Source organism: Osmia lignaria, chromosome 9 (assembly GCF_051020975.1).
Source record: "Osmia lignaria lignaria isolate PbOS001 chromosome 9, iyOsmLign1, whole genome shotgun sequence".
Lineage (NCBI taxonomy): Eukaryota > Metazoa > Arthropoda > Insecta > Hymenoptera > Megachilidae > Osmia > Osmia lignaria.
Genome location: NC_135040.1, coordinates 12,840,474 through 12,867,135, shown reverse-complemented (window position 1 = coordinate 12,867,135; position 26,662 = coordinate 12,840,474). Strand labels below are relative to the sequence as shown.

The 26,662-nt window shown below is 34.2% G+C and overlaps 5 protein-coding genes and 1 long non-coding RNA gene across 7 annotated transcripts; 4 read left to right on the top strand and 2 right to left on the bottom strand.

The window, feature by feature from the left end:
* Window positions 1-116: 116 nt before the first annotated feature.
* Window positions 117-5,214, top strand: LOC117608527 (uncharacterized). Its single transcript, XR_004582366.2, has 3 exons — window positions 117-1,190; window positions 1,428-1,489; window positions 5,077-5,214. It is a non-coding gene; the product is annotated as an uncharacterized LOC117608527 (long non-coding RNA).
* Window positions 3,861-26,390, bottom strand: LOC117608382 (FIGNL1-interacting regulator of recombination and mitosis). Of its 2 annotated transcripts, none has more exons than XM_076690006.1 (14): window positions 26,211-26,390; window positions 15,667-15,725; window positions 8,252-8,344; window positions 8,012-8,158; window positions 7,717-7,934; window positions 7,307-7,464; window positions 6,953-7,146; window positions 6,704-6,849; window positions 6,440-6,566; window positions 6,212-6,377; window positions 5,799-6,030; window positions 5,343-5,670; window positions 5,045-5,245; window positions 3,861-4,677 (listed from the first exon to the last, which is right to left on the bottom strand). In XM_076690006.1, the coding sequence occupies exons 3-14, from the start codon at window positions 8,339-8,341 to the stop codon at window positions 4,066-4,068; spliced, it is 2,619 nt and encodes an 872-aa protein (XP_076546121.1). In that variant the 5' UTR covers window positions 8,342-8,344; window positions 15,667-15,725; window positions 26,211-26,390; the 3' UTR covers window positions 3,861-4,065. The 2 variants fall into 2 exon arrangements, with proteins under 2 accessions (XP_076546121.1, XP_034189327.2); XM_034333436.2 differs by lacking the exon at window positions 26,211-26,390 and adding an exon at window positions 14,758-14,849 and having other exon boundaries at window positions 15,667-15,715.
* On the top strand, window positions 9,958-16,398 carry LOC117608396 (uncharacterized). Its single transcript, XM_034333458.2, has 9 exons — window positions 9,958-10,108; window positions 10,170-10,377; window positions 10,930-11,484; window positions 11,564-12,340; window positions 12,399-12,723; window positions 14,575-14,902; window positions 14,980-15,103; window positions 15,162-15,322; window positions 15,404-16,398. Exons 2-9 carry the CDS (start codon window positions 10,192-10,194, stop codon window positions 15,462-15,464), a joined length of 2,517 nt encoding a protein of 838 aa, XP_034189349.2. The 5' UTR covers window positions 9,958-10,108; window positions 10,170-10,191; the 3' UTR covers window positions 15,465-16,398.
* On the top strand, window positions 17,690-21,332 carry LOC117608445 (E3 ubiquitin-protein ligase LRSAM1). The gene is made up of 13 exons (XM_034333592.2): window positions 17,690-17,770; window positions 18,031-18,273; window positions 18,344-18,754; window positions 18,836-18,865; window positions 19,149-19,250; window positions 19,341-19,449; window positions 19,519-19,680; window positions 19,747-19,846; window positions 19,914-20,157; window positions 20,226-20,351; window positions 20,426-20,620; window positions 20,686-20,889; window positions 20,975-21,332. Exons 1-13 carry the CDS (start codon window positions 17,696-17,698, stop codon window positions 21,098-21,100), a joined length of 2,127 nt encoding a protein of 708 aa, XP_034189483.1. The 5' UTR covers window positions 17,690-17,695; the 3' UTR covers window positions 21,101-21,332.
* Window positions 20,938-23,015, bottom strand: Chrac-14 (DNA polymerase epsilon subunit 3 Chrac-14). The gene is made up of 3 exons (XM_034333711.2): window positions 22,662-23,015; window positions 22,041-22,547; window positions 20,938-21,065 (listed from the first exon to the last, which is right to left on the bottom strand). The coding sequence occupies exon 2, from the start codon at window positions 22,523-22,525 to the stop codon at window positions 22,136-22,138; it is 390 nt and encodes a 129-aa protein (XP_034189602.1). The 5' UTR covers window positions 22,526-22,547; window positions 22,662-23,015; the 3' UTR covers window positions 20,938-21,065; window positions 22,041-22,135.
* On the top strand, window positions 23,572-26,177 carry LOC117608473 (gamma-soluble NSF attachment protein-like). The gene is made up of 8 exons (XM_034333663.2): window positions 23,572-23,811; window positions 23,974-24,041; window positions 24,111-24,195; window positions 24,304-24,321; window positions 24,392-24,599; window positions 24,673-24,921; window positions 24,991-25,233; window positions 25,301-26,177. Exons 1-8 carry the CDS (start codon window positions 23,762-23,764, stop codon window positions 25,529-25,531), a joined length of 1,152 nt encoding a protein of 383 aa, XP_034189554.1. The 5' UTR covers window positions 23,572-23,761; the 3' UTR covers window positions 25,532-26,177.
* Window positions 26,391-26,662: the final 272 nt, after the last annotated feature.

Genomic DNA, 26,662 nt, shown 5'->3' with positions numbered 1-26,662 from the left:
AGACTTGGACCGTTCCTCGCGCGGGAAATACGTCATACTCCTTACAACCGATAATCGAATTGTACATATTCGGCTAACGTATGTCACGAACCCTGAAATTTTATAATTAATGTTATATAAAAATCAATGTCAAGTAATAAAGAGCACCAAAGAGACCATAGCACAATTAGTGGTTATGTGAAATCAATTATTTGCAACATAAATTCAAATTACAAATAACTAAGTTAATGAAATTGGTAAAAGAACTAAAATACTAAATATGTATTTGTTCACTTTTTCTTTCCTCCGCAGTACTTATGTTCAATACAGTACTGCTTTTACTCTTCTGATACATACTACATTCGTGAAACAAAATCGATTATTGTTGAGATCAATGAATTTAATGTTATATGCACGAAAATGTTTCGTACAAAAATACACAATAAAAATATTATATTTCAAAAAATTAAGAAAAAATAAGTTTTCCAACAAAAATATGGTCACTCCTGGAAATTACACACGACCGTCAGAATGGCTCAAGTTCAAGATTGAATTTCCCACCAACTTAAAAAGAGTTTAAATAAGCAGTGACTACAAATACACAAAGACTGGACATGCCTTTATTCTCAAGGGGTCTCAGACACCCCCATGTGAGATAGGTCCGTACGATCCCCTGTGGCTCGAGGGGCTTAGAATACGGCCACGGTATCCCCTGCCTGTCGTAAGAGGCGACTAAAAGGGGGATGTAAAGGAACGAGTAAGATGAGTGGACATAAAAGTACAGAAAGAGTGTGAGATTTAAAAGTACGGACAAGTATGAGTGGAATTAAAAGTACAGAATCATATAGCATAAATAATGTAATTGAAAATGGCGCGATAATGCGCGTGGCCGATAACTTTTCGTTGGGCAAAAAGGGACAGATCCAAGTCCCTAGATTACGCCACTCTCAATAGAGAAAAACTTATGAAGTGAAGTAGTAGGTTCGTACGTAACTCGAGCACACTTGGCGTCCATCGCGCCTGTTTTACCAGTCCCAACGACTCCAGATCCATGTGTAGTCACCTCCCGATGCAAAGGATGTGGAGATTAGTGATTTAACGTTAGTGGTAGTTCCCGCGACTTACATGAAGCTAGTCGGAAGGAATAATAAAATATGATTATTTTTAATTTTTCTTAGTGTATTACGTTTGTAAATCGTTTGCGATTGATTGTGAGTCTATTTTTAACGTTTGTTTCTTTTAATTTTTTGGAACAACTGTCATTGTGTTGAAGATCTTTTATAATAAAATAAGTTACCGAGCAAAAAGTATTTTTTTACAAGATAAATGATTTCATATATTTTTATATATTATGTATTATTTATAAATATTGCAAACCAAGTTCCTTTTCTTTCCCTAAAATAAATCAATTCTATTCTAGTAATATTATATCAAATCTTTCTTTATAGATGCATTTTCAGCTTTGGGGTCCCGGATCGGATCAGGTCGTACTCATCACTATTCCGAACAAGTGAGTTTCAAGATTTGTTCGTTTTTAGGTCTTGTATTTCGCTATTAGCTTCGGGGTCCCTGACACCCCGATGGCGTAATATCGGTATGCAGCATCGCCCGTATCTCGGGGTCTCAGATACCCCGAATGCCAAGGTATCGATAAGCATAGAGCGTCATTGGTGCATCGGGGTCCCTGACACCCCAGATGCCAAAATGTCGGTATGCAAACAGTGTTATCGGTGCTTCGGGGTCCCTGACATCCCAGATGCCAAAATGTCGGTATGCAAACAGTGTCATCGGTGCTTCGGGGTCCCTGACACCCCAGATGCCAAAATGTCGATATGCAAACAGTGTCTTCGGGGTTCCTGACACCCCAAGATGATATCATGTCGGTATTCAAAGATAGTCGCCGGTGCTTCGGGGTCCATAGCACCCCCGATGCTATATTATTGGTATGCAAAGATACTCACCTGCGTTTCGGGGTCCTTAAAATCCCAATATGATATCAGATCGGTACGCAGAGGGCGCCCTTGGTGCAGCCGGGTCCCTAACACCCCTGGATAATATCAGGTCCGTAAGAGGAGGGCACACCCGTATAATTTTTTTCCAGAGTTTATTTAATTTAATTCATTTATTTTTTTTTGCTTATTAAATGAGCTCATCGAAGAGGAATAACATTTATGATTATATCCCTCTTCTGGGTCTGAGCCGAGGATCCCATTTATTTTACTTTTTCCAGTCATCTATATAATTTTATCCCTCATTATAGGCCAAGGCCATCTCAGTATCCCTTACATCCCTGCATTCCTTCTATCCCAGCATTCCTTAAATACCCATTTTTTTTTTTTTTTTTTTAACGTGGTGGAAATCTTCAGAAAGACACCTTCAGCCCCCCTGGGGAGGGGCCGGAGGTAGTGTGGGATTTTTACCCACTAAAACCACCACGGTGGCCTGCACTAGGGCGGCATGAAGGGTCCTTTGACCCTCCGCCATGTGCCAAACTCCGCCGACATCGGGGGCCACACCCGATGCCGGCACTCCGCGGGCCGCATGCAGTGGAGACCGGGGCCCCAGCCCCGAACCCCTACGGGATCCTTTTACACCCCTCGTTCCGTTACATCACTGCATCCCTTACCTCCCTGCATTCTTTTTATCCCTACATTCCTTACACCTCTTCATCCCTTAAATCCCTATATTATTATCATCCCTACATTCTTTTCATCTACACATTCGTTACATCGCTTCATCCCTTACATCCCTACATTCTTTTCATCCCTACATTCTTTACATCTCTGCATCCCTCATAATAAATATATTGTAAAGGCTGCCTCGAGTAAAGGTAAGTGAAGGTAAGTAAAGGAATTTCGCGAAAATTTCGAAAAAACAGCGACCCCTAGCGACAAAAATGCGAACTAAAATTTCGATGTCGAATCAGCGCCATCTGATTTCGGAAAAAGGAACTAAACCTTGCACCATTTCTGGCCCTCTGGCGGCAAAAATGTGAACTAAAATTTCGATGTCGAATCAGCGCCATCTGGTTTCGGAAAAAGGAACTGAACCTTGCACCATTTTTGGCCCTCTGGCGGCAAAAATGTGAACTAAAATTTCGATGTCGAATCAGCGCCATCTGGTTTCGGAAAAAGGAACTAAACCTTGCACCATTTCTGGCCCTCTGGCGGCAAAAATGCGAACTAAAATTTCGATGTCGAATCAGCGCCCTCTGGTGGCGAAAAAAGGAACTAAAGTTGTATAAAATCGCAAGGCTTATAGCCGCAAAAACTTCAATTCAATTTCAGCGAGGTACTGGGATGTATGGAATGCAGGAATATAAGTGATACAAGAATATTAAGGATACAGGCATGTAAGGGATGCAGAGATGTAAGGGATGTTGGGATATAAAGAAGGCAGGAATGTGAGGAATGCAGAGTTGCCTTCCTAGATCGTGTTGCACGCACGCCAGCTGAGAATTAAACCTTTCAAGTTCGTAACAATACAAGCAAGTGGCTCCACCAGGACCAACGAAAAAACTGCTGTAATACCGACGTCCCGAATCGGAGGGGTCACGTGCCGTGTCTACCCCCTTAATATGGGATAAGACCCCATAAAACAGAAGAACACCGCGCCATCTAATGGTGTACCGGAGAAGCTATGGCGGTAAGTCGTTGAGTAGTTCCAGCCGTATTTATATAGATGGCGCCGAGATCGAATTAAAAAAAATTTAATTTATGGCGGTCTTTTTAAAGTTCAAATTTGTGAATATATGATTTTGACTGATTTCTAAAAAGAAATTGAATCAATGGGAGTCAAAATTGTGTCTTTAGTTGTGAATATATGGTGTCGTAAAAGAAGGCCTTCCTCAGAGTAAAGGTATTTCATTTCGCAATTAAATTATAATTAACGTTTATACACCGTTTATATGATATAACAAACAACTACTATTTATTTTTGGGAGAATTGGGAGAATGGTTAATCTCACAGAATAGGCCCATGAAATAGCGCTTTAAGATAGTTAGATAATACAAACAATACACCCCTATCTCATTAAAATTTAGTATGATGGACAAGTAGGAATAATTGGCATTAAACAGTCTAGAGTCATTTAGTAGATTTGATCAGATCTGCTATTTCTATACAAGTGGATAGTAGCTTTTGTAAAGCATCATTACTAATCTCATCCTGCTTTTTTATGATGTCATTTAACTCATCGCATATTTTATTTACATGTTTATCGAGATCATTCACGGATGGGTTTTCCACTGATTGATTTTCCAGCCTTGCGAGCTTCTCTTCCTTCTGGGAATCCTCGTAGTTGCAGCAAACGTGACAAATGTTCAGAGAATTTCTGGCCACGTGTTGCAGATAATGTTTAACATCCGAGAAATCTTGTAGCTCGAGATAAGTTGTACCGGAAAGATAAGCCGGCAAAGTATCATTTAAGGACGCTTTTTTCGTTACAGCAGCAGCCATTGTCGTAACGAGGTCCTCGTTCGGACACATGTGGGCTACATGATCGAAAGACTCCAGAGCCTCTTGTCGCACCCATGGATTCTCATCTTCTAGTAGCCGACAATTTAACTCTGCTAACGCGTACGAGCTCCTAACCATGCAATTGCCGAAAAAATTAATACTATTTCTTAAATAATGTGACGCGATCACCTTCACGTGCGGTGGAAAGCATGGGAAGGATGTTAATACTGCTTCTAGAATCTGAAATCATAGAATTCTATTAGTCGATAACGTTGGTTAAGTGAAATCGATAAAGATATGATTGCTAAAACAAAGATATCTTGACAATTATGTAGAATAGGATAGACAATTTCAATAACCTTAGTATTTCATGTATTCGTATGACCGTCCCTCAGATTTAACATTAATCCTTCAATGGTAGACTTCGCTCAATTGTGGTTCATACTCAAGGAACGTACACAACAAGTATTACAATTTAAAAAAATTAGACACTCAAATATATATATGAAATTACCCAGGTCATTGATTTATTTGAATTTAAAATCACGAGATACGAAAGAGTTGATTTTAATTTCTTCAATGTAAATGAAAGAAGAAATACACTTACTGCAACGAACATATCGTCTTGAATTGTTTCAGATTCCATGGCGTTGAATAATTTCGACACGAACTCTGACAATATATCCAGTTGCCTTCCTTCACAATTTTCAATGGTGTTTGCAACTGAGTTCCATATCTGAGACAGAATGTCAATTGTACTCTTCTCGCCCGCGTAATTTAGTTTTCCAATCATGGACGTCAGTGTCATCTTGCGAAGAGAAGAAAGATTGAAATCATTAGGATTTTCTACATTTGAAATTCAAATTGCACGAATTTGAATACTACCTTAATTAACCGTAACTTACAATACGATTCCAATTTTGCACAGTCGGTTGTCGCTGCAATTCTATGAACGTGCTAGGAATCTCATTAAGCACGCAAGCCAACTGATTTTGCAAAAACAATTTCGTTTTCGAAGGTAAAAATCGCGCAAGAGGTATCCACGAAGGATTCTCAAGATCCTCTAATTCCATCAGAATGTTGTGTCTTGTTTCTTCAGCCAATAAACTGTAAAGTCTTCCGATTAGGTTCTCCAATATGATTACTTCAAAGCTGTTATTGCGCTTCATCAAAGCGGCATAGACTCTTAATAAATATTTCACGTGGCTGGCACAGAGTTCTGATGAACCAATGCTGAAAAACAAAACTAAAATTAAAAAATAAGATCTATAATTAATTTCTGTTAAAAGGAAGAGATTAAAGAATTAAAGAACTGAAACGTAACCACTGGTCTCAAACAGAGAAATAAATGATTTACAAACCGGCCAATAAAACACCAAACATCTGAGCTGAGCATAGAGCTCCAAAGCCTATTGTTTAGCAAATGCTTCAACAAAATTAATTCCATAGCATGAAACCCATCTGCTGGAATCTGACTGATAAGACAGCAGATTGGTACCAAGGTGGCTTCGTACAGAGAAGCTTTTTCTGGTCTTTCTCCAATTTCATGAGCACCTTGTATTTTTATTTGACCCATGCAGATCTCTTCCTGTACTTTTTAAGAGAATTAAATATAAGCATCATGACAAATGTAATCAAATAATTAGAATATATGAAAGAAATGATTGCAAGTGCAACATGGTAAGATTCAGATATTAAAATTTAATGAGAAGTATAAATAAATTATATACCAGACAAATTGTTTTCATGTTAAAAAGAATTCAGAAATACTTACTATCATTAATGTTTGTAAAAGCGATATCAATTATTGACTCAGAGCCCAACGTCCAATTACAGTGTTGTTTATATGGTATACTAATTAATTTCTTCATGATGCTGATTGTTAATAAATGATAGCCTAATCTATCGATTTTTGTTTGATTGCCATACTCGAAGAATGCCTGAAATATTATTAAAAAGTGAATCTTTGAACTAGTGATTGAATAAAAGTAAAAAAACGAACCTGTTTGAAATGGGGTGTTTCAAAGACAGTATTTAGAAATGGTTCAACACTCCTTGAAATGTGTAAATTCAGCAATGTAATTGTTCTGCTATCAGTCTGCGTTTCTTTCTCACACAAAGGATAACACCTGATTGTGAAGAATAATAAAAAATAAGGCAGTTAAAATATACATATATTAAGCCATTCCCAAAGTTTGATAATCAATAATTTTTTGGATAATTTAATATTTTAAAATTAAAAATGGAATTGACTGCAACTGAATACCTGTGCATTTGTAAAAGAATTTCAATTACACGGAGAAGAATTTCGTTGTTTATATCGGATGAATATGTTGCAAATAATTTGTCCAATATTTTTAACATGCGACCAACAACTTTGATGCTTCTCTCCTCGATTGGATTGGAAGAATCCTAAATCAAACATAAATTATATTAAACTTAAGGTTTATTTTATTTCTTGAATAATTATCCTTTCTTCAATTAATAAGCACATATAATATTAATTAAAATGTACCTGAAATAATGAAAGCGTTCTAATTACATCTTTCGTCATTTCTACGAGATGAGAAGTTACGCTTTCCACATTAATTCTCTTCACCGCAAGTTGATGCTTGATTGCCATATCACAAAAACTTTTGGATGTTTCTACGAACGTATGTGGACTTAAATCATGCGATATAGTCATTAATGACCCAATAGAATCGATTACTGTAAAAAAAAAAAGAAGAAGAATGTAAAAGAATGACAATAAATGAAGAAGAGAAAATTAACAGAGCAACAGTGTCTTTTTTATCCTGTTTGACGTACTCGATAAAGAATAAGAATCGTTCGGGTTAAAGAATCGTTAAGACGTAATAGGATCGCTCACCTTTTATCAACAGTTCCGTTTCCGATTCCTTGTCCGTGTCGAAAACCATTACAGAGTTCAAAATGACTGTGAATAGAGTCAAGTTCGTTTTCGCCTTGCGAAAGAGGCTCGCTAATTCTTTCTCTACAGCCTCGAATAAAGTTTCGTACAATTTCTTACTGCAAAGAAAAAGCTCGCCCTATTATCACAGAAGAAACACGTCGAATCGCTCAAAAATAAAATTACTTCGTAAGATTTGCCGGCTGATTAAGTTTTACGCTCTATTTCTTGAAAAAGAAGATGATCAACTACGAAATTAAATATTTCTATTTAAAATAATTAATCGTCGTCATAAACGGTGGCTAATTAGAAGAAAAGAATAGGAAAATTTGTCAGTATCATTAGCAAAAGTAATTAAGTATTTGTCTCACCTCTCTCGACAATGCTCGAAGACTAATTTAATCGAAAGAAGTAGATTATTTGATATGGATTTAAAACTGCTAGCGGATCTTTCCTGAAACTGCGCCATACGATGCATGGATATTTCCTCGATCTTCAGCAATTCGTGGCACATAAGTAATTTTCGTTTTACATTTCCCATTTTGTCTTCAGCATTCCCGTGTATTATACCAGTGATCTCCTTCAAAATCTTCAAACAAAGATGTATAATATAGGTATTTAAAAACAAAATAGAAATATTTAACTATGTCCAATTAATTAATTTACCTCGGATAAAAAGTGATGAACCGGAGGAAGAATTTTATTGAAAGTTAACACATTCGAATAATTATCTGAATCATCGGATAAATATCCTTGCAGAGCCAGCTGGAAGGATTCCACACCGTTCCTTTCTCTGAGTTTCTCCACGGCATCGTGGATATTATCTTAATTAAGAAAAATTTGTACAAATAATCATGGTATTTTAAAATAAATACAAGTATCTTGAAAATATAATAAAAAGGATATTTTTAATTTCGAGATATAATCTTCGTGAGATATATCCAAATCGGTGAACGAATCTTCTAACAGCGAATTGAATGAATTCTCATCTGCCATTTTCTGTAAATTAATAAATTCATATTTAGAATAATTATTTTTATTTTTACGATAGTTGGTTCGCGTTAGAAGCCGATATACGACCTGATACTTGCATCGAACTTCTATTTAAATAAATCGTTTAAATTTCTACCGAAGAGATGATTCTTTCTAAAACGGTTAGCGATATAATTTATAATGCTGTTTCTCGTGTCGTAGGCAAATCAACGTGTCTATCAATCGCGATGAGACGGCTCGATCGCGAAACGAGGCCTCGAAAATTTCTTGGCAAGCTTTCCAAGCCGAACTATCCGGTGCCGATCAAGCACGATAGACAGCAGTTTCTCCAGGAACCGGAACAGGGATGGATAAACTTTTCCATAAAAACAATTAAAACAATTTTTTTTTTTAAATTAAATTTAAATTAAAATCAATAGATTGACTGTTACAATAAAAGTGGCCCTTTTGAATAATTACTGAAATATTAATGAATCAAAGCCAGCAGTCGTCGTTCTAATTAATCGTACACCTCTCGCGATTACTTACAAATATTTTCAATAAATAATATTAATAAAAAAATTAATCTACTAGAAGTTTAGCAGAAGAAAGGATAGGATAGATTGGTAGATGGAAACCGAGAAGTCGTTGATCGGTTTGTCCATCCCTGAACATCGAAGTCGCTGATAAGAGGTGCAATTAAGCCTGCAAACGCTAATGGGCGGGCTCTCTTAATTTTCGGCTATTCGACGTGGCCGAGTTCCCGGGGCGAAAGTTTCTCGTTTAAATCCTCCGATAGAGAGTTACTTGGCGGACGAAGGAACGAGGAAGAAAGAGAAGAACGGATTCGAATGATCGGCGATGCCATGGTAACTAAAGACAACAACCTGTCAGATGATAGGTAAAGTTTTGATCAATAATACCATGTGACTGCTGGTCGAATTCGAATTCTCTGCTTGGATGACAGGTTTTTGAAAAACTTGATCGAAACGGAAAAGGAAATTGAGAAGCACCCATAACCTGCCGAGCACAGGGTGCTCGAAGCTCTATCAATGCTCGATGCACTATGAATTAGTAAAAACAGAGAAAATCTCATGACTGAAAAATCATCAATAGACATAGGATCATGTTTTATATTTACTCTAATTCAATTTCAAAGCCTAAATTCCAGTTAAATAAAATTCGAATGTTATTGGGTTGCTGCTCTGATTTCAAAATATGTATACAATCTTCCACTATTTGATGACATAAAAGTATCGCAGAATAGCACTTACGGCACACTAAATTGAAGCTTAAAGCCTGACGAAAATGACTGCATAAACGTTTCATCGATACTCTTAGTCTTCGTTGGAAGAAACAATGAATCACCTGAAAAGCGCCAAGCTTCAAATTGATTGATTCATCCTCCGTTCCAGCGAATAATCAATCAATTACTATCAAGAATCTTAATCAAATCTTAAAAATTAATATTATTTCGGGTATACTCGATCCCATGCCTACTCGTAAAACGGCGGCAGTATCGGGCGTCGTTCGAATTAAAGGGAGCAATACATCGTTCAACCACCCCACGCTGGAAGAGGGTGAAGGTGACGTGGTGTTAGTACCCTGGGAGTACGTGGAAGCAGCAACTGCACGTAGCAGGAGGGTAACACGAAGGTGAAATGGCAGTGGTGGTGAACGATCGTGTCAGAGGGCAATGGATGAAGTTAGTCAGTCGGCGTTTGCTCGCGCCACCATCAGGATGGAACTTCGTTCGTTCTCCATCTCCCTATTAAACAACAAACGCGTCGAGTGAGTACTTCGAGCGATAATTATCATATTTTTTTTTTTTTTTAAATAATAAATGTTACAGAATGTAGCTTCAGAGGGTCGGAATGTCAGAGTCTGGGAAATCGGTGAGACCAGTCAGACAATTGTCTTTGCAACCAGCCGCGCCGAGAAGACAATTCATCAGGAGACAACGATCAGCGGAGGAAGAGAAATCCTTGCAGATTTGTGTCAGCTCACTGGCTCGAGGCAAACGTGGAACGAACGCGAAACCCAATTCGGAAAGACCTAAGGTATAATAATATTAGGTTGTGTAATAAATTCCCGTGTTTTTTTGTATTTTATTTTTTTCCCGCAATTTTGTGTTTCGTTAGGTGAAATATATACCTATACGCATTCGCAAATCTCCTTCTTGCTCTACAAACCTATCTGCTACAATTTTTCGAATTAATTAATTTGAGTTAATTTTCAGGCCTTTGAAATGGAAGTTCCAGGAGGCAAAAAAATTCATTTTCGAAATCTGCTCTATTTCGCCTTTCGTCGTGGTCAGAAAGCTATGAAAGCAGCTCCCGACATTTGAAAATGAATTTTTTTTTCCAATTAATTAATTCGAAAAATTGAAGTAGATAGGTTTGTAGAACAAGAATTATTATCTAACAAAATATTTCACCTAACAAAACACAAAATTGCGGGAAAAAAATAAAATACAAAAAACAACGCGGGAATTTATTATAGGTGCAATCAAATAAATAATGAGAGAAGAACAAGTAATTTAATTCTTTAACTTCTGAAGGAATTATTAATACCTTTCACCCTGGAATATGGTGATGCGATATGAATTTCAGGTTCGAATCGCCTGGAAGGAGAATCGTAATCAAAATGAGAGAGAAGTGGAGCAAGTTGAAGTGGTGGCTCGTCAGATTCCTGGACGATCCAGGCCGGCCACCGGGAGATCCAGAGGGTTCATCGCGATCGACAAGCCGTCGATCCTTTGCTCCAGACAAGAACTCGCGGAGAGGCTGAGACTCGCCTGGAAACACCGGGAAGAGAGCAAAGCCAATATAAACATATTCTTAGCGCACAAAACCTTGGAAGACAGATGCGATTCTGAGATGTCGAGTCACGCGACCGTCACTGCTCCATCGTCTCCAGAGTCGAAATACAAAATTTCATTTTCTGAAAATTCTAGAAGGATACCGGACGAAGTGATTCGGATACCAAATACTCGTACACGATCCGCAGGTCAATCTATGAATAAAGAAACTCGGAACGATTTATTGTTAAGTTTTGAACGATCCAATGTGGGAGAAATCGCAATGTTGAATGTAAATAAAATTGCTGAAAACAAAAAGAAAATGGGGAAGGAAAATTGTGAAGTGGAAAAGGAACAAATAGATAAAGTATAATTTTTCTGAAACTATTTAATCCGTCGTTTTATGATTTCTTTATTTCAATAACCGTGTTCTTCTTTCGTTTAAGGAAATATTACGAAACGCGAACACGGAGGGGTATCTTGAAAATTCCAAGAAGAAGACCTCGATGATTATCGACTGTTCGACTTCACGTGTTCCATCGAAAGCGTCGCCGTTAATTAAAATCGAAAACTCGCCCTTGGAAGTTGAGAAAGTGTCGAAGGAGGATTTTTCATCGGCCAAACAGAAGCGTGCGAGTTTTCGTAGCGGTACCAACAGAGCCTTCCTCGGCCCGATTAAATTGCCGACGAACGAATTAGAAAAAAATCGAACAGAATCGAAAGAAAACGTGACGAATAAACCTGTAATTACGAAAAGCGTTTCCGATAAAATTGTAATAAAAACGACTGGAGATTGCAAAGCGAAGGAAAATATTCTCGAAAGCAAAGATTCCTCGGCGTACAATAAAATGATGATTCAGAAGACGAACGATGTTGACAAGTGTAATTTAACGATTAAAAGAACTGTTAGTTCCACGGTGGATGATAATTCAATGATCGATAAAGTTTTAACTACGAAGAATAGCATGGAAGTTAGATGTAGTTCGGTGAACGAGAGAAACCCACCTTTGAAGAAGATAGAAATTCAGAGAATAGATGAAAGACCTAGGAGAACTAGCTCTGCACCGCCACAGAGACACGTAGAAACGAATTCGTCCAATCGTATTCAAGTTAATATTGTGATTGATACAGCCGTTAATGGAACTTCAGGAAAGGGTAGAGAGCAAGATAAATTAGAGATGGATCGTAGAAACAGTGGGATCGAAAGGAGAGATACAACGAAGGTATAATAATTTTAATTATTTTATAAAAGAAATATTTTCATTAATATTTTTCGTTTAGATTGCAGGACGATCAGTGAGGTCCGCGCCGTTGAAGAGGCGCTCGAGGAGCGCGAGAAGGCGATACTGGGGTTCTGGTAAAACCGACGAAGAAGGAAAATCACGGCACCGATCGTCCGGTCGTGGAAGAAATTCGATCGATTCTAGGACTATTGATATCGTCACAATGGTATCTCTTGTCAGTTCGGCTGACAGTGACAGTGACATTGAAAATTCACCGAGGGATGACAAATTAATCAACGAGTTACGTAGCAAACTTCCCACCACGTCGATCATTAAAACGTCGATGAATCCGCTGTGCAGTGCCAGGAAACCCATCAAATCAGGTATATATAAAATAATTTATAATAATAATATAGCGATAATAATATGATGAGAATTTTCTTGAATTAAAACTATCTTATATAAATCCTTTTCTTCTTTTTTTCTTTTTTCAAACCACCCTCTGTTATTGATAATTTATATATCATACAATTGGATAAAGCTGTTGAGAGAAATTGCAAGTAACGACACTCGAATATCGTGCAGGAATTTAATAACACACACACGTACACACGGAGCGTGCAAAGACGACCGTGGAATGATAATTGAACGAGTTAATTAGAAGCGACGCGAGACACGCGAGCTGCACATGCCGCAAATAATTTCCAAATATTCACCTTTCGTTGGTGTCTCTAAACGCAATAAAAAGAATACATACGATCGTTGGCGTTACTTTTTCATCATTATCCGCACGAATTTCTCGGCCAACTTTTACCGATCGTTTAGATTGCTAATTTTTTTACCGATGTGTTACAAGTGAACAGTTTCAAGTACTTGAAACTTGTTTAATCTCTAAACAAAGAACTTTGCTTCTACTTGGAGAAATCAGATACTAATATGATTATCATACTTGAGAGTTATTCAATACGAAGATATATTTTGTACTCATTTATTCTAAAATATACACTTCGAATTGTTGCTGGGGCCGATTCACTATGCTTATACGACTAGACCCTTTGGTTCTTCCAATTTTAACACTTTATCGACCGGTCGTGCGCGACACTTATCGACCGGTAACCTATTAATCGGTTTTTGTCCCCGACACTTATCGACCGGTAACCTATTAATCGGTTCTTTGTCCCCGACGTTTATCGACTGGTAACCTATTAATCGGTTGCCACGACAACCAATAATTTGTTATCTATTATTGAGTTACGATTGTTAGATTATACTGTAAGCTTCACATTTTTATTTATATAATTTTGTTAATCCTATCCTTTGCCGAAACAAAGCCGGTGTCAGGGAAGTATTTGCAACCGCTACCGGTCGGTAAAGTGTTGAAAAAAAAAAAAAAAAATCTTTCTTATCGTCACTTTAGGTGAATTCAACAAATCTCCCTTGCTGTTCTCCCGAATTGTTCTCATACTTCTCATGGGAAATTCCAACTATGACTAGAATCTGTAAATTCTCCCAGTGTCCGCAACTTTGTTCCTTTTAATACCATCGCTAATTAAATGGAACTTCTATCGTGCAACGACACGAAACCTGTAAAGATAATAAAGGGTATCGAACACGTTAAATCGACCAAACTTCTTCTCTTGGTATTACGCCACTGACCCTGAAGCAAAGTATTTCATTGAAACTTCTTATGCAAATTGACTTGTAATAATTACACCCTTGGAGGTTAGCTGTTCGATCCTTGTAAATCATCAACACGATTGTATACGAAACACGAGAGATCATAAACGTTTGAAGATGATCTGATGAGATATCTTAAGTGATCTCGACAGAATTGCCATTAATCATGCTAGAATTAAGAATCATTCGTTTTATAATTTTGAAACTTTCGTCATTTGTTTTATTCTTTCAGAATACATATAAACTGGTAATAAAAATGTGTTCGTTTAGACCCGTGAAATTAAATCGATGACAAGGAGATATCGTTTGGCCCAGTTTTCTGTAAACGGGCAAGTGTTGCGAATGCAGGGCCATTAAATTAGGTTACTCAGTAAACACATTTATTCGTGACTATAAAATTCTACAGTCGATATTGCCCCGATTCAATTGGATCGGGTATAGGACGTCCAAGAATAAGGAATAAAAACGCGATCGAGTGATTTATTCGAATATCATTTGATTTACGACTTCGGTGGATTTCAATTAAAATATCGAGATACATATTACTCTTTGTACAGTTTCGTTCCAGAAAGATTCCTTCGACGAGGATTCGTCGAAAGAGCAACAACCTCAGGTAAAGGAGGAGAAGAAAACAACGCAACCACGACTAGCGATCGTTAGCCACCGTGGAAACGGCGGTACCTTGTCCTCGAACGAAGAAACAGTCTCTTGGAGAACGGAAATATCTGATGTGACCGTACCTGTTCTGACGCTGATCCACGATGCCGAGGAGACGCTCGACGTTCCGTTGACCGATCGCGAGAAAAGATGTCTGGCCGTGCCTATTGCTGATCTACGTGACAAAAAAAGAAAATTATTGAAAACTCGTAGCACCTCGTCACGATTGTGAGTATAAAAAAAAAATAAATGTTATTCTTAATTTCTTCTGAATTTTGCTTGAATTTTGTTTAAATGTATTTCAGAGAAATAGAAAAACAAACGTTATTATCGAAAACGAAAATCCAAGAATCGCCAAGAATTGTTCAACAGAAAATGGAGATTCCAAGGCAACAAATTAAAACCCCCACGAACAATATCACCGCCAATGTAATTATAATTAATTCTCGCTTCTCAATATATGAATTTATCACAAATTTTTTCGTAGGTAAAATCTATTTTTGTATCACATTCCAAAGAAACTGTTCAACCTGTACAATCTACATCCAAAGAACCACGATTCCAAACGAATAAGGAAAAAGAATGTTGGCATCTTTATAGGAAAATGTGCGACAAAGGGATCTGCGTGTCCTTTGACACGGTCTTAAGGTTTGAAATTTTGACCACAATGTGTTTATAATGTATCATAACATCAATTTGTAGATTTACATTTATGAAGTCATGTTTCAGGGGTATGCTTACGCCAACGGAATACCGACTAAGACAGAAAGAACTTTCTCAGGATTTATAACTAAGCGTAATATTCAATAAATTGTTGATACTTTTGTAAGGAATCTGCTGGCTACTTTGAATAATACGGACAAACACTGTTAAGAAGAACCTTACATAGAAAGGGAAAGGATGTTTAAAATCAAACAATAGTCTAAGCCCGCAGCCAATATTGGATTATCATGAAATAGAAATAGCAAATAAAATATCCGAATTAGTTCTACCTTATTATCGGCTTCCCCGGTCAACTACGATCCAGGCCCTTCAAATTCCCGTAGTAATACTGTAACGGAAATAAAATAATTTTTAACAAAAAATACAATCGACTTCGAAATGCACTAAAAAATATGAAATAATTTCTACTTCATTTATATAAATACCCAACAGCTATTAATAAAACCTATTTACTCGTTAAATAGTATACTAAATACATTTCAACCATTTCGGAGGCGGCGCAAAATTAAAAATACCCGAATATACGATGCTGCCAATAACGATTTGATAGGTTGCCGACGCCTGAACTAGGATCTTCCTAGTAGAAGAAAAGTTTTTAATTTTGCGCCGCCTCCGAAAAGGTTGAAATGTATTTCATGGAAATGGGGGGTTGCTGGGGTGATTCTGAACAACTTTTTCCTTTACCAAAATGTTGGTCGAAGCTTCGTTTTTGAGTTATTAACGAAAAACACTGGCCAAAGAGAGCGCGCGTAGAGCGCGCACTGACAATGAATTTACCAGTTTAATTTAAGTTAAGTTAACATAAGAAGTCCAAATACTAAAAGGCACTTTGTATAATTGTTTCTTTTGAGCCTGTTCAATACCATATTCAAAGCTTCAATGTAACCGTTAGCAACTCGTCAACAAAGTTCGACAGCACTGTCATAACTTTTAGACGCGTTAACATTTTCAGCATACACATACCTTATTTACATCTACAAAATGTATGTTTTTAATTTTCATTACAGGCCCAAAAGAAACAATTATAAAAAGTGCCTTTCAGTATTTTTATAATATATAAAACGACAAAAGCACATCATCTAGTATATTAATTTTTATAGCTCCTCAAAGAATCTAAGTTATTTGGTTCAATTTTAAAAAGAGCATTCTGTTTTAGAGGGTTTAAAGGCTACGATGTGGTTCTCACACCGCTTCCATTTAAACGTTTACGTGGAAGAATTTGAATTGATATTTATTATTAATGAAACCGACTGTGCTCGATATTGTACATACATACATGCCAAATGCCTATTTTTCGGAATATTTATTGTTAATATGTAACCATATCGTAGAATTTCAAATCATCTGAAGCTATGAAACCAATAATTTGTGAAAAGAAACCGCTGTTAATTACTGCAGATATTAAAATACACGAGAATTGATCAACATTTTAAATACTTGAAAATAGAATTAACTTCTATTTTCATGTATTTAATGTAATATACGATGTTTATAACTTATTCCTTTGTAATGTATAATTCAATAAAATACTTGAATTGTTATTAATAATGTTTCTCATTTAGAACCCTATCTTACATAAACAAGATTTCTATTATCCTAATTTTGCCTGACATTTATATTATATAATAACTAAATTATATAATTCACTGAGAATTATAATCTCATTTCTTTTTTAAAGGAAAAACAATTTAAATTTTTATTTAAAATTTAAGACTGTAAGAAATATTGGGTCATCCCATAAGTAATGCGATTTTTTGAGAGTGAGTTTGGCTATAATTTCCATAACGAAAACGTTGGAACCATCTTTGACCTTGATTTACACTCATAATGCCTGCACCATAAATTTTGCACATTTTATCTACTGTTGTTGCAACAGTATTGCCCTGGCGAAACTCCCAAAGCAAAATCTGCCTTAAATGCTCTTTCGATACTTCCATGATAAAATTTATTTTTTCACGCTTATATTCACGCCTGGGGGGTAGTTAAGCCGACAGAAAATTACTGAAAACATTCTACAATAACTGCAATATATTGCATCATTCATTTGGACCAATAAAGAAAAACCGCATTACTTATGGGATGATGCAATATATTTTTCAAAACAATTTTCCACGAAAACTTTAAACATGATACGCTACTGTTTCACGCGTTTTATCAATTGCCTGTCAATTTGACAAGTACTCATTATAAATTTGCAAAGTACACGAAATCACGTGCTCCTGATTCGATAGATACTAATCTGACAGGATGATCTTAAATCGTAATATTCTTCTATTGTTATGACATGTACTATTAATAATGTCTCTACCAAGAAAGCATGGGAACAAGGTTAACGTCGACTACAAAGCACGACTGGAACACAAGTTATATCTGGTATATGTTTTTTAACGAGTAGAGGTTAATCAATCTCTTTCCTTGTGACTTCATCAATTTTGATTATTCGATTTTTCATATAATAGTCTTTGAATAATACCTTTTTAATATTATAATCATGCATTGCCTTTTTTTTTAATATTAGTAACATTTATATTAAAAACACAGTTTTAATACAAACCGATATAAAGGATATGAACTACTATACTTATTGTCAATGATACATACATGAATATAATTTATTATTATTATTACAATAGGCTAGAGAAAATCCAGAACCAATATTTGATGTATCCGAATGTGCTTTAAAGCATGTGCCATCTGGTATTTATTCGCTATGTAAAGTATTCAGGAAGAAGGTGCTATGGATGTACAGTAATAAATTAACTTCACTCTCTGGTGGAGGTGCCTTAAGTGATTTGTCATTACTTGTTGTATTAGATATTCATGGAAACGAATTTACCAATTTACCACCTGACATAATGTGTCTTGTCTCTCTTAAGGTATACATAATTTCAATTAAACGTATTGTCATTGTTATATATATATTATTAATTATAATATGCATCATAGGAACTGTACTTGCAAGACAACAATATAAGAAAACTGCCAAATGAAATAGTGCACTTAAGTAAATTAAACATTCTAAATGTTTCAAGGAATAACTTGAAACAATTACCAGAAACGATAGGAACGTTAAGACAGCTCATTACATTGGACATTAGTCAAAATAAATCCCTTCATAAACTTCCTAAGTCCCTTGGCTATGCGCAACAATTGGCACAATTAAATATCGATGGATTAAATTTGTCGTATCCACCTCAAGATATTTTATATGGAGGCACAGTAGTGATCATAGCATTTTTGGCTAATGAAAATGGCATTGAGTATTTGCCAGAAGAATCTGTTTCAGATGTAGAATTGTCAAAAAATACAAGTTCAGATGATACCCAAGGAACATATAATAAGAATCATGATGTACAGGTATCATATAATAAAGGAGTCTACATATTGATGTTGCACTTGCATAGTGTGTCTTAAACATTTTCATTTTTTTATTTTTAGGCAGCATTACAGAAGCTAGCAAAAATGAAGGCATGTGGATGCTTATTTTATTTTATTACGCTTTCAAATATGTCTCATTGCACATTTACTATTATTCATTGTGAGACTCAATTTTGATTTATTAAGTATTTGTTATATGTTTCAAAATACAACTAATTCATTTACGTATTCGTATCATTATAATAAGTTTAAGCAATGTTTAATTTTTTGCTTGCGTTATTTCAAAATAATTGTTTGTGTAATATTTTAATTTAATAAAAACATAGTTCATAATTAGAAGATTACAATTTAAAAGTTAAGTTTACTTTCGCAGGAACATCGTCAAAACGCGTTATTAGAAGTTGAGAAAAATATGAAACAACAACAGGAATACGAAATTGGAATTCATTCCATGTTGAAAGAACACAGAAAAAAGGTATTGAGATTAATTAGTTAATTAATAACTGAGTAGAATGAAATTATCATTTTTTGCACTAAAACATTTCGGTTTTATTTCGGTTTTTAGCTTTTGGAAGACCTTGCTTTAGAACAATCACAGTTACTAGACGAATTACAAAAAGTACAACAAGAAAGAAATTCTAACAGTGCACGTTTACTATCTTATATTTATAATGGTATAATTAATGTATTTCTTGAACACATTTGTCTATCCAAAAGATAAAAAATATTAACTTTACTTTTAGCTGAAAAAGAAGCAAATAACGTAATTAAGGAATTTCTGAGAAATAGCGAACAGGAAAGACAAAGTCAAGCGGAATTACTAAAACGCGAAAAACAAGAAGAAATTCAATTATTATTATCTTGTCATTCAGAACAGTTCATGTTTCGTACAAAAGATACTCTTCGTAAGTAGTCGTAATGTACATTATTTCCTTTGCTATTGTAATTGTATGTTCCTATAATTTTTACAGTTTCAATGGAGAAATTATTGGAAGAAGAACTCCATAGAACCAGAAAATTAGAAGAATATAGTAAACACAGAGATTATGCTGCACAATCTTTGCTCACACTGTTAGTAGAACATTAACAAATAATATTATAAATAAAAGTACAAAGTTAATGTACATATATATTTCAGAGAAGTTAGAAACAATGATCATTTAGCACAAATAGTGCAGAGTCAAGAGAGAAACAGACAAGATTTAGTTGATACATTAAAACAAGATGAAGTTTTACAAAAAGCTGCTGTTGCTGCATTATTGGAACGTAGCGACGCACGTTCGTGGAGTATTATGCAACAAGTAAACTTGGTACAATTGCAATTAGCTGCTCTTACAAACATTGAATTGGAGAAAAGAAAACTAGAAATGAACCAACAGTTGGTATGTACTTTCAATGATTCATGAAAGTTTTTATTTTATTTTAAAAATATTTTACCATTTCACAACAGAATGAAATAGCTGAGAAAAGGGTCGCTTTAAGCGCTATTCTGATGAATCTGTTGGAACAACAGAAAAGTAGAAGAAATCAACTTTTAGAAACGATTAATAATATTGAGCACCAACGCACCATCAATGTATGTACCAATGTAAATTTCTTGTCGACTTCTATGATGGTAACATTTTTGGAAATTATATTTTATGTTCAAAGAATTCTAGAAGAAACAGTCAATTTTGGTTGATGCAGTACCAGTCTTTAATGGAAGCACGACCTCAGGGTTTATTAGAAATGCTAGATCCTATGCTAGTGCGACATGTTGCAATAGCAGGAGCGCTACATTATTTGCCATTTTTAGCTTCCCTACCATCATTACTTCCGGATCTTACTGATGAGCAATTAGAAACTGTACGTGTATTTAATATATACGATAGATACTTGATATTCTGAATTGAAGTGTGTATTTTCAATAGATCGGAATACACTGTGAAGCAGATCGCGCTGCTATAAGACTTGCGGTTGAAAATTATTTAGCAGAAATAAAACTTAACGAACATAGAACACCTGTAACACCTTCTGCACCGCCCGAAGAAGCATGTACAAGTTCTAATTACGAAGAATCGAATCCTATTCAAAGTATTAATACTGCCGAATGTGTGATTTGTCTCGATTTACAAGTACGCATAACTTTCATACTATTTAAACGTAACTATAGTATATTAAATGTTACATAATTTATATATGATTTTATGTTTGTTATAGTGTGAAGTAATTTTTCTACCATGTGGACACCTTTGTTGCTGTTCAGGTTGTGCAAATATGGTTTCTTCAGATTGTCCAATGTGTAGAAGTACTATAGAACACAAAATTCACGTTATAAAGCCTTAAAGTATCAACTCAATTTTTTATATATAATACCACCTAGATTAATTATCTTTAATGTTCTATTATTTTAATTATATTTTTAATTATTTTAATTATATGCGTTTATTATTTGAAAGTTTATACAAAAGGAGTTAAGTTATAGCATATATTTATATATTTTGGATATTCCCGTTTACAGAACTGGTAGTTCATAAAACATCATATTTATAGTTGTCCCATAAAAATTGTTTTTTAATTATATATCTGTTATATTTTATAATTTACCTATAGTATGATCTTTTAAATATACATTAAAATATAATTCTTGTTGGAACACGATTTAAAAAAGTAAGATCTGTATTAAGTGCATAGAGTTTCAAATTCTAATGTTATTTTTCAGTGCCATAATAGTATTTTAAGAGAACAAAATAGTTTATAATAATTGTACGTAAAATTACGAACGTTTTTTAAAATATTATCTACAATGCAAATAAGAAAATATTAAACGTCTGAAAATAAAAAAAATAAAAATTAGCAAATTGCATTTATTAACACTTGACTACAAATATCAATTTTTATATAAAATAATTTCTGACATATCTGTACATACGATAGCCTTATATGATAAAAATGATGACATTTTAATCTATTATGGTGGTTAAGAGTTAATAATGCAAATACTGAAAATAGTGCAAGCTTTTTGTAAACAATAGTTTATATAAGATCATTTTTTTATAAAAATTCACTTCTTAAATATAGTATCTTAAAAGTATTCATCAACAAGATATTGAAATTTTATTCATTTATGTGTATTAATAAAACGGAAATTGTTAAAATAAAAAGAAGTATCAATAAAAAGTTTCAAATGAAGAACTTTTAGCTGTTTAATTTTCTTTAAAAAGCATTGATGAAATGGAACAGAATTATATACTTTTAAATAATTTTTTATATCAATATATTTTACCTTTCATTTAGGAGTAATAAATAGAATGTGGCAAACTTGGAAAACTTATATAATAACCATATAAAGTAGTATGATTCTTATATGTATAATACATATCAATAAACCATAACTTCCCTTCCTCCATCTTCCTCCTCTATTACATCATCTTCATCTTTTTTCTGTTGCTTTTTTTTAGATGTTGCATCTTTCTTTTCTTTTTGAGCTTTACGGAAATTTTCTAATGACTCCTGAAGTGGTTCAATAAATTGATCAAATTCTATATCAGTCATTGCTTGAATAACATCTGAGCCACTTATCGTTTTACGATTTCCCTTTTTGGCAATTATATTTGCTGATGATGTTAAGTACAATATAAATATTGAAGATGCTTTGGCTACCGCCGTTCTGGCATCTTTAGCTACTGTAACTCCTTCTGGTAATGCTTCTTTTATAATTCTTGTTACAACCGCATTTGGTAAATTAAGATCTTCGAGTCGTTCTGCCATCGGACGATATTATTTATTTATTCTAGAGAAATAATATTGTTGATCACATCATGAATCGGTTATTTACTATACACCGCTGGAGGTTATGTTTCGATATATTTGGAAGACGATAAAAGTGGTAGAAAATCAGAATTACCCTGTCGTAAAATCGATGTCGTGTTCTTATAATGACTTAATCGTACTAAATTAAACTCAAATCAAAGCAAAAACAATAAATTTTTATAAGCTGTTTCTTCTTATTTCCCGCCAATGCGTCCAATTGCGCATACACGCGAAACAAACAGAAAACAATGCAAACGAATATCCATTCAATTTATAAGACTCACTGCAATATCAAAATATCATAAAATTGATTGCAGTAGTGGTTAATGTTAAATTTCAATGATATTAACAATAATGCTTCTGTTTTTCCAAGTACCGATACAACGTTGTTATGATCAACAAACATTACTTTCAGCACCATCTATGTATACCGCAGAGTCCATAACTGCGAAAAGACCAGTTTTCGTTCTTCGCGCTTCTCCAGTGCGCATCTTCGCCCTGATTGGCGATACTCCCAAACGAAGTGGAAAGCGATTAGCGGAGAGCTCGCTGCGTTCCCCCACCATCTTCCAACCTGCGCGTCGCAGTTATGGACTCTGGTGAACTGCGGTATAAATAGTTTTAACTATATGTATAGCTAACTATTTTTTGTATTATGAAATATGTAAATAATTATAAATAAGTCTTGCGTGTACTATGTACAAAATTCATTGTTTGAAATAGTTCATTAATTGCAGCTTCAGGTACAGTAGTAGGTTTTACTTATGTTATATTGTTTCTAATTGTTACTTATATCTTATATATAGGATATAAAACATAATTATTGTTAAAGTAAAAGATATTTTAGTATTAAACAATAATCTATAGTAAGAATAAGTATTTTAATTCTTTCAAATAACGATTGACATTTCCGCTAATGTGGTGCATACATATTATATCGGTAAAGTAGGAAATGATAAGGAAATGGTAAGACTCCAGAGCCCTCAAAACTGTCGTATACTATATACAATATAATGTATAGATATATTCCACTAAACTGGACTAACATTTAGTTTGTATAGCACGAAGGATTTGTCGTCTGCAGTCTGATTTGACAAGATACGTTTAACATTACAGTGATCTGTACTTTGACAGTTTGATTGTTACATTTATTGAACTTAAAGAAAATCAAACGAAAGCACCATTCGGAGAAAAATGTCAAAAATCGAAGAAGGAAATGCTCACATACGACAAGCTGAGAAAAGGTACTGTGAAATGATAAATTATGGAAAATTCTGTCAACAATCAATTTGAATTTCCTCAATTCTTTTATACAAAATTCATAATATATACTCGTCGTAGTGTAAAAACAATTTAATTTTTATTGATCCACCTGATAAACGAAGTAAGACAAATCTGTATTATAGCTTAAAAACATCACTATTAAAATGGAGACCCGATTTCGAAGTTGCGGCCGACGAATATACTACTGCAGGTATAATGCATATAAATAAATCATAACATGATGTCATACCAATATAATATGTATTATTAATTGTTTTAGCAACTTGCTTCAGAATAGCAAAATCTTATAAACAATGTAAGGATTGTTTGATGAAAGCTTCTGATTGTTATAAGGAGAACAGAGCGTATCCTTTTTAAATTAAATACTTGTCCTATGAAATATTTTAGACATTTTACTATTTTAATGTTTTTTTTACTAATGCAATTGTTCCTTAACATTAATTATATAAAAGATGGTTTCATGCTGCAAAGTAAGTGCTTTCAAATTCCAACTACCTTATATTTTATAAGATATATTATTATCATATACAAATGTTTTAGGAGTATTGAACAGGCTCTCTTAATCTGCAAGGAAATGGGAAATCTTTCAGAAGTACCAAAACTAGCACATAGCGCTTGTTCTTTATATCAGATGCATGGATCACCTGAATCAGGTGCAACTGTGCTTGATAAAGCAGGAAAGATGATGGAAGCTACTCAACCGCAAGAAGCGTTAGAACTGTTTAAACGTGCTGCTAATATTGTTATGGTAAGATATTTCTTCTTCTCATAGTCAATAAAAATGTAATTAGAAGTGATATATAATATATTTGTTAATAAAGGGCGAGGACAGTCCGCGCCAAGCAGCGGAATACATGAGTAAAGTAGCAAGATTGTTAGTAAAATTACAAATGTACGACGAGGCAGCAGACGCAGTTCGCAGAGAGATTGGAATGCATCAACAGATAGATCATGCGCCTTCTGTTGGTAGATTAACAGTAGCATTAGTATTAGTACAGCTAGCTAGAGGTGATCAAGTAGCAGCTGAGAAAGCTTTCAAGGAATGGGGAAATTATTGTGAAGCTCCTGAGGTATAAAATGTATTTTCAATTCTTTCAATTGAAACTGTCTAATTGAAAATTTAACCCATTCATCTTTAGGTCAATACATTAGAAATGTTACTACAAGCTTACGACAATGAAGATGCGGATGCTGCAAGAGCAGCTTTAAATAGTCCCTTTATCAAACATATGGATGTAGAATATGCTAAACTTGCTAGAGGTTTACCTTTACCTCAACAAGAATATACAATGCCTCCGCCAGGAGTACGAGCAAATGCAGCAGAGTCATATACATCTCCTAATGCATCAAAATTAATTGAAGAAACTACAAGTGAAATTCAAGTAAGTAATGAATTCCTATCAATTCACATCTATTCTTGACAATACAATCGATTAAATAATTTTTCAGAATATGAGTGTTAAAACTTCTGAAGTTGCTGCTAAAATACCATCTGAGGATAATGCTGCAACATCATCTGAAGATATTACTAAAACATCATCTGAAGATACTACTGAAACATTGTCTGAAAATACTGCTACATCATCTAAAGATACAGTGACAAAAAAAGAAACACCAGAAGCACCTTCACAAGATGTAGAAAAAGAGGACGAAGACGATTACGAAGGTGGTTTATGTTGATTGATCATATTTATTAAAACCAACGTAACTCATGTCTTAAATTATAAACAAATTTTATTTTGTAAAAGGTACTCTATATCGTGTTAACGCAGAGATATATATTTAATGCCTGAAAAATATTTTTTGTGGGCATGCTTATATATACATACATATATAACTGTAAATCTTGTTGAAACATTTATTATTGGCTTAGTAAAGATACTTTCAATGAAAATTATATTTATACATATATAGTTAATACTTTATGCTTAGAAATATGATATTTATGACAAATTTTCATTTATATGAAATTTACAGTTACATAAAATATGTTAAATATAGTTCTTTATATAAAGGAATCCTATAACAGGAAATGAATGTGTAACATATATGCACTTATGTTCCATGCAGTACAAGAAAACAGCATTTAAAATATAATTTGTTCACATATTAATATCAGTTTTGTAAATTCTAGTATGTACTCAAAATATCTTTAGTGAATATCTATATGTACGTATAATTGCAAAAACAAATATTTTAATACTATAATTTTACTTTACAGCTGTACAAACATATGTAGCAAAATAAACTGTTATTGTAAAAACATAAACACACATATGTATAGACTCATTTGTATGTGTACGTCGATAAAGAGGTTATGAATATCAAACGAAAATGTAACATCACATGTTTTACTTACAAATTCTGCCTTTCAAAGTTGCATGCATTATTTTCTTTCACAGCAAATCTTCAAGAAATTATAAAATGATATTTAACAAAATATTCTCACATTCTGGGCACAATTTATAAAATACGAACGTCCTTTCACCTGGCGTCTTTGAAAGTTTGCCGCGAAATGACATGTATAATATACCAAAACGGAAATCGAATGTAATAATCGAATTGAAAAGTATCGAATTTATACATATATTTAAAAAATTATATTTATATTATATTTATATCTATAATTATATCACTTTTAATTTATAATAAAAAGTTAAAAGTTACTTTGGGAACATTGATAATTAACTATACACACATTTGACTAACAAATTTTAAACTAAATTTTTTCATTTAGTTCAAACAATTCATCATTTACGCATGTATAAAATAAAATAAATTCAATTTTATAATAACTTAAAAATTTTCTGC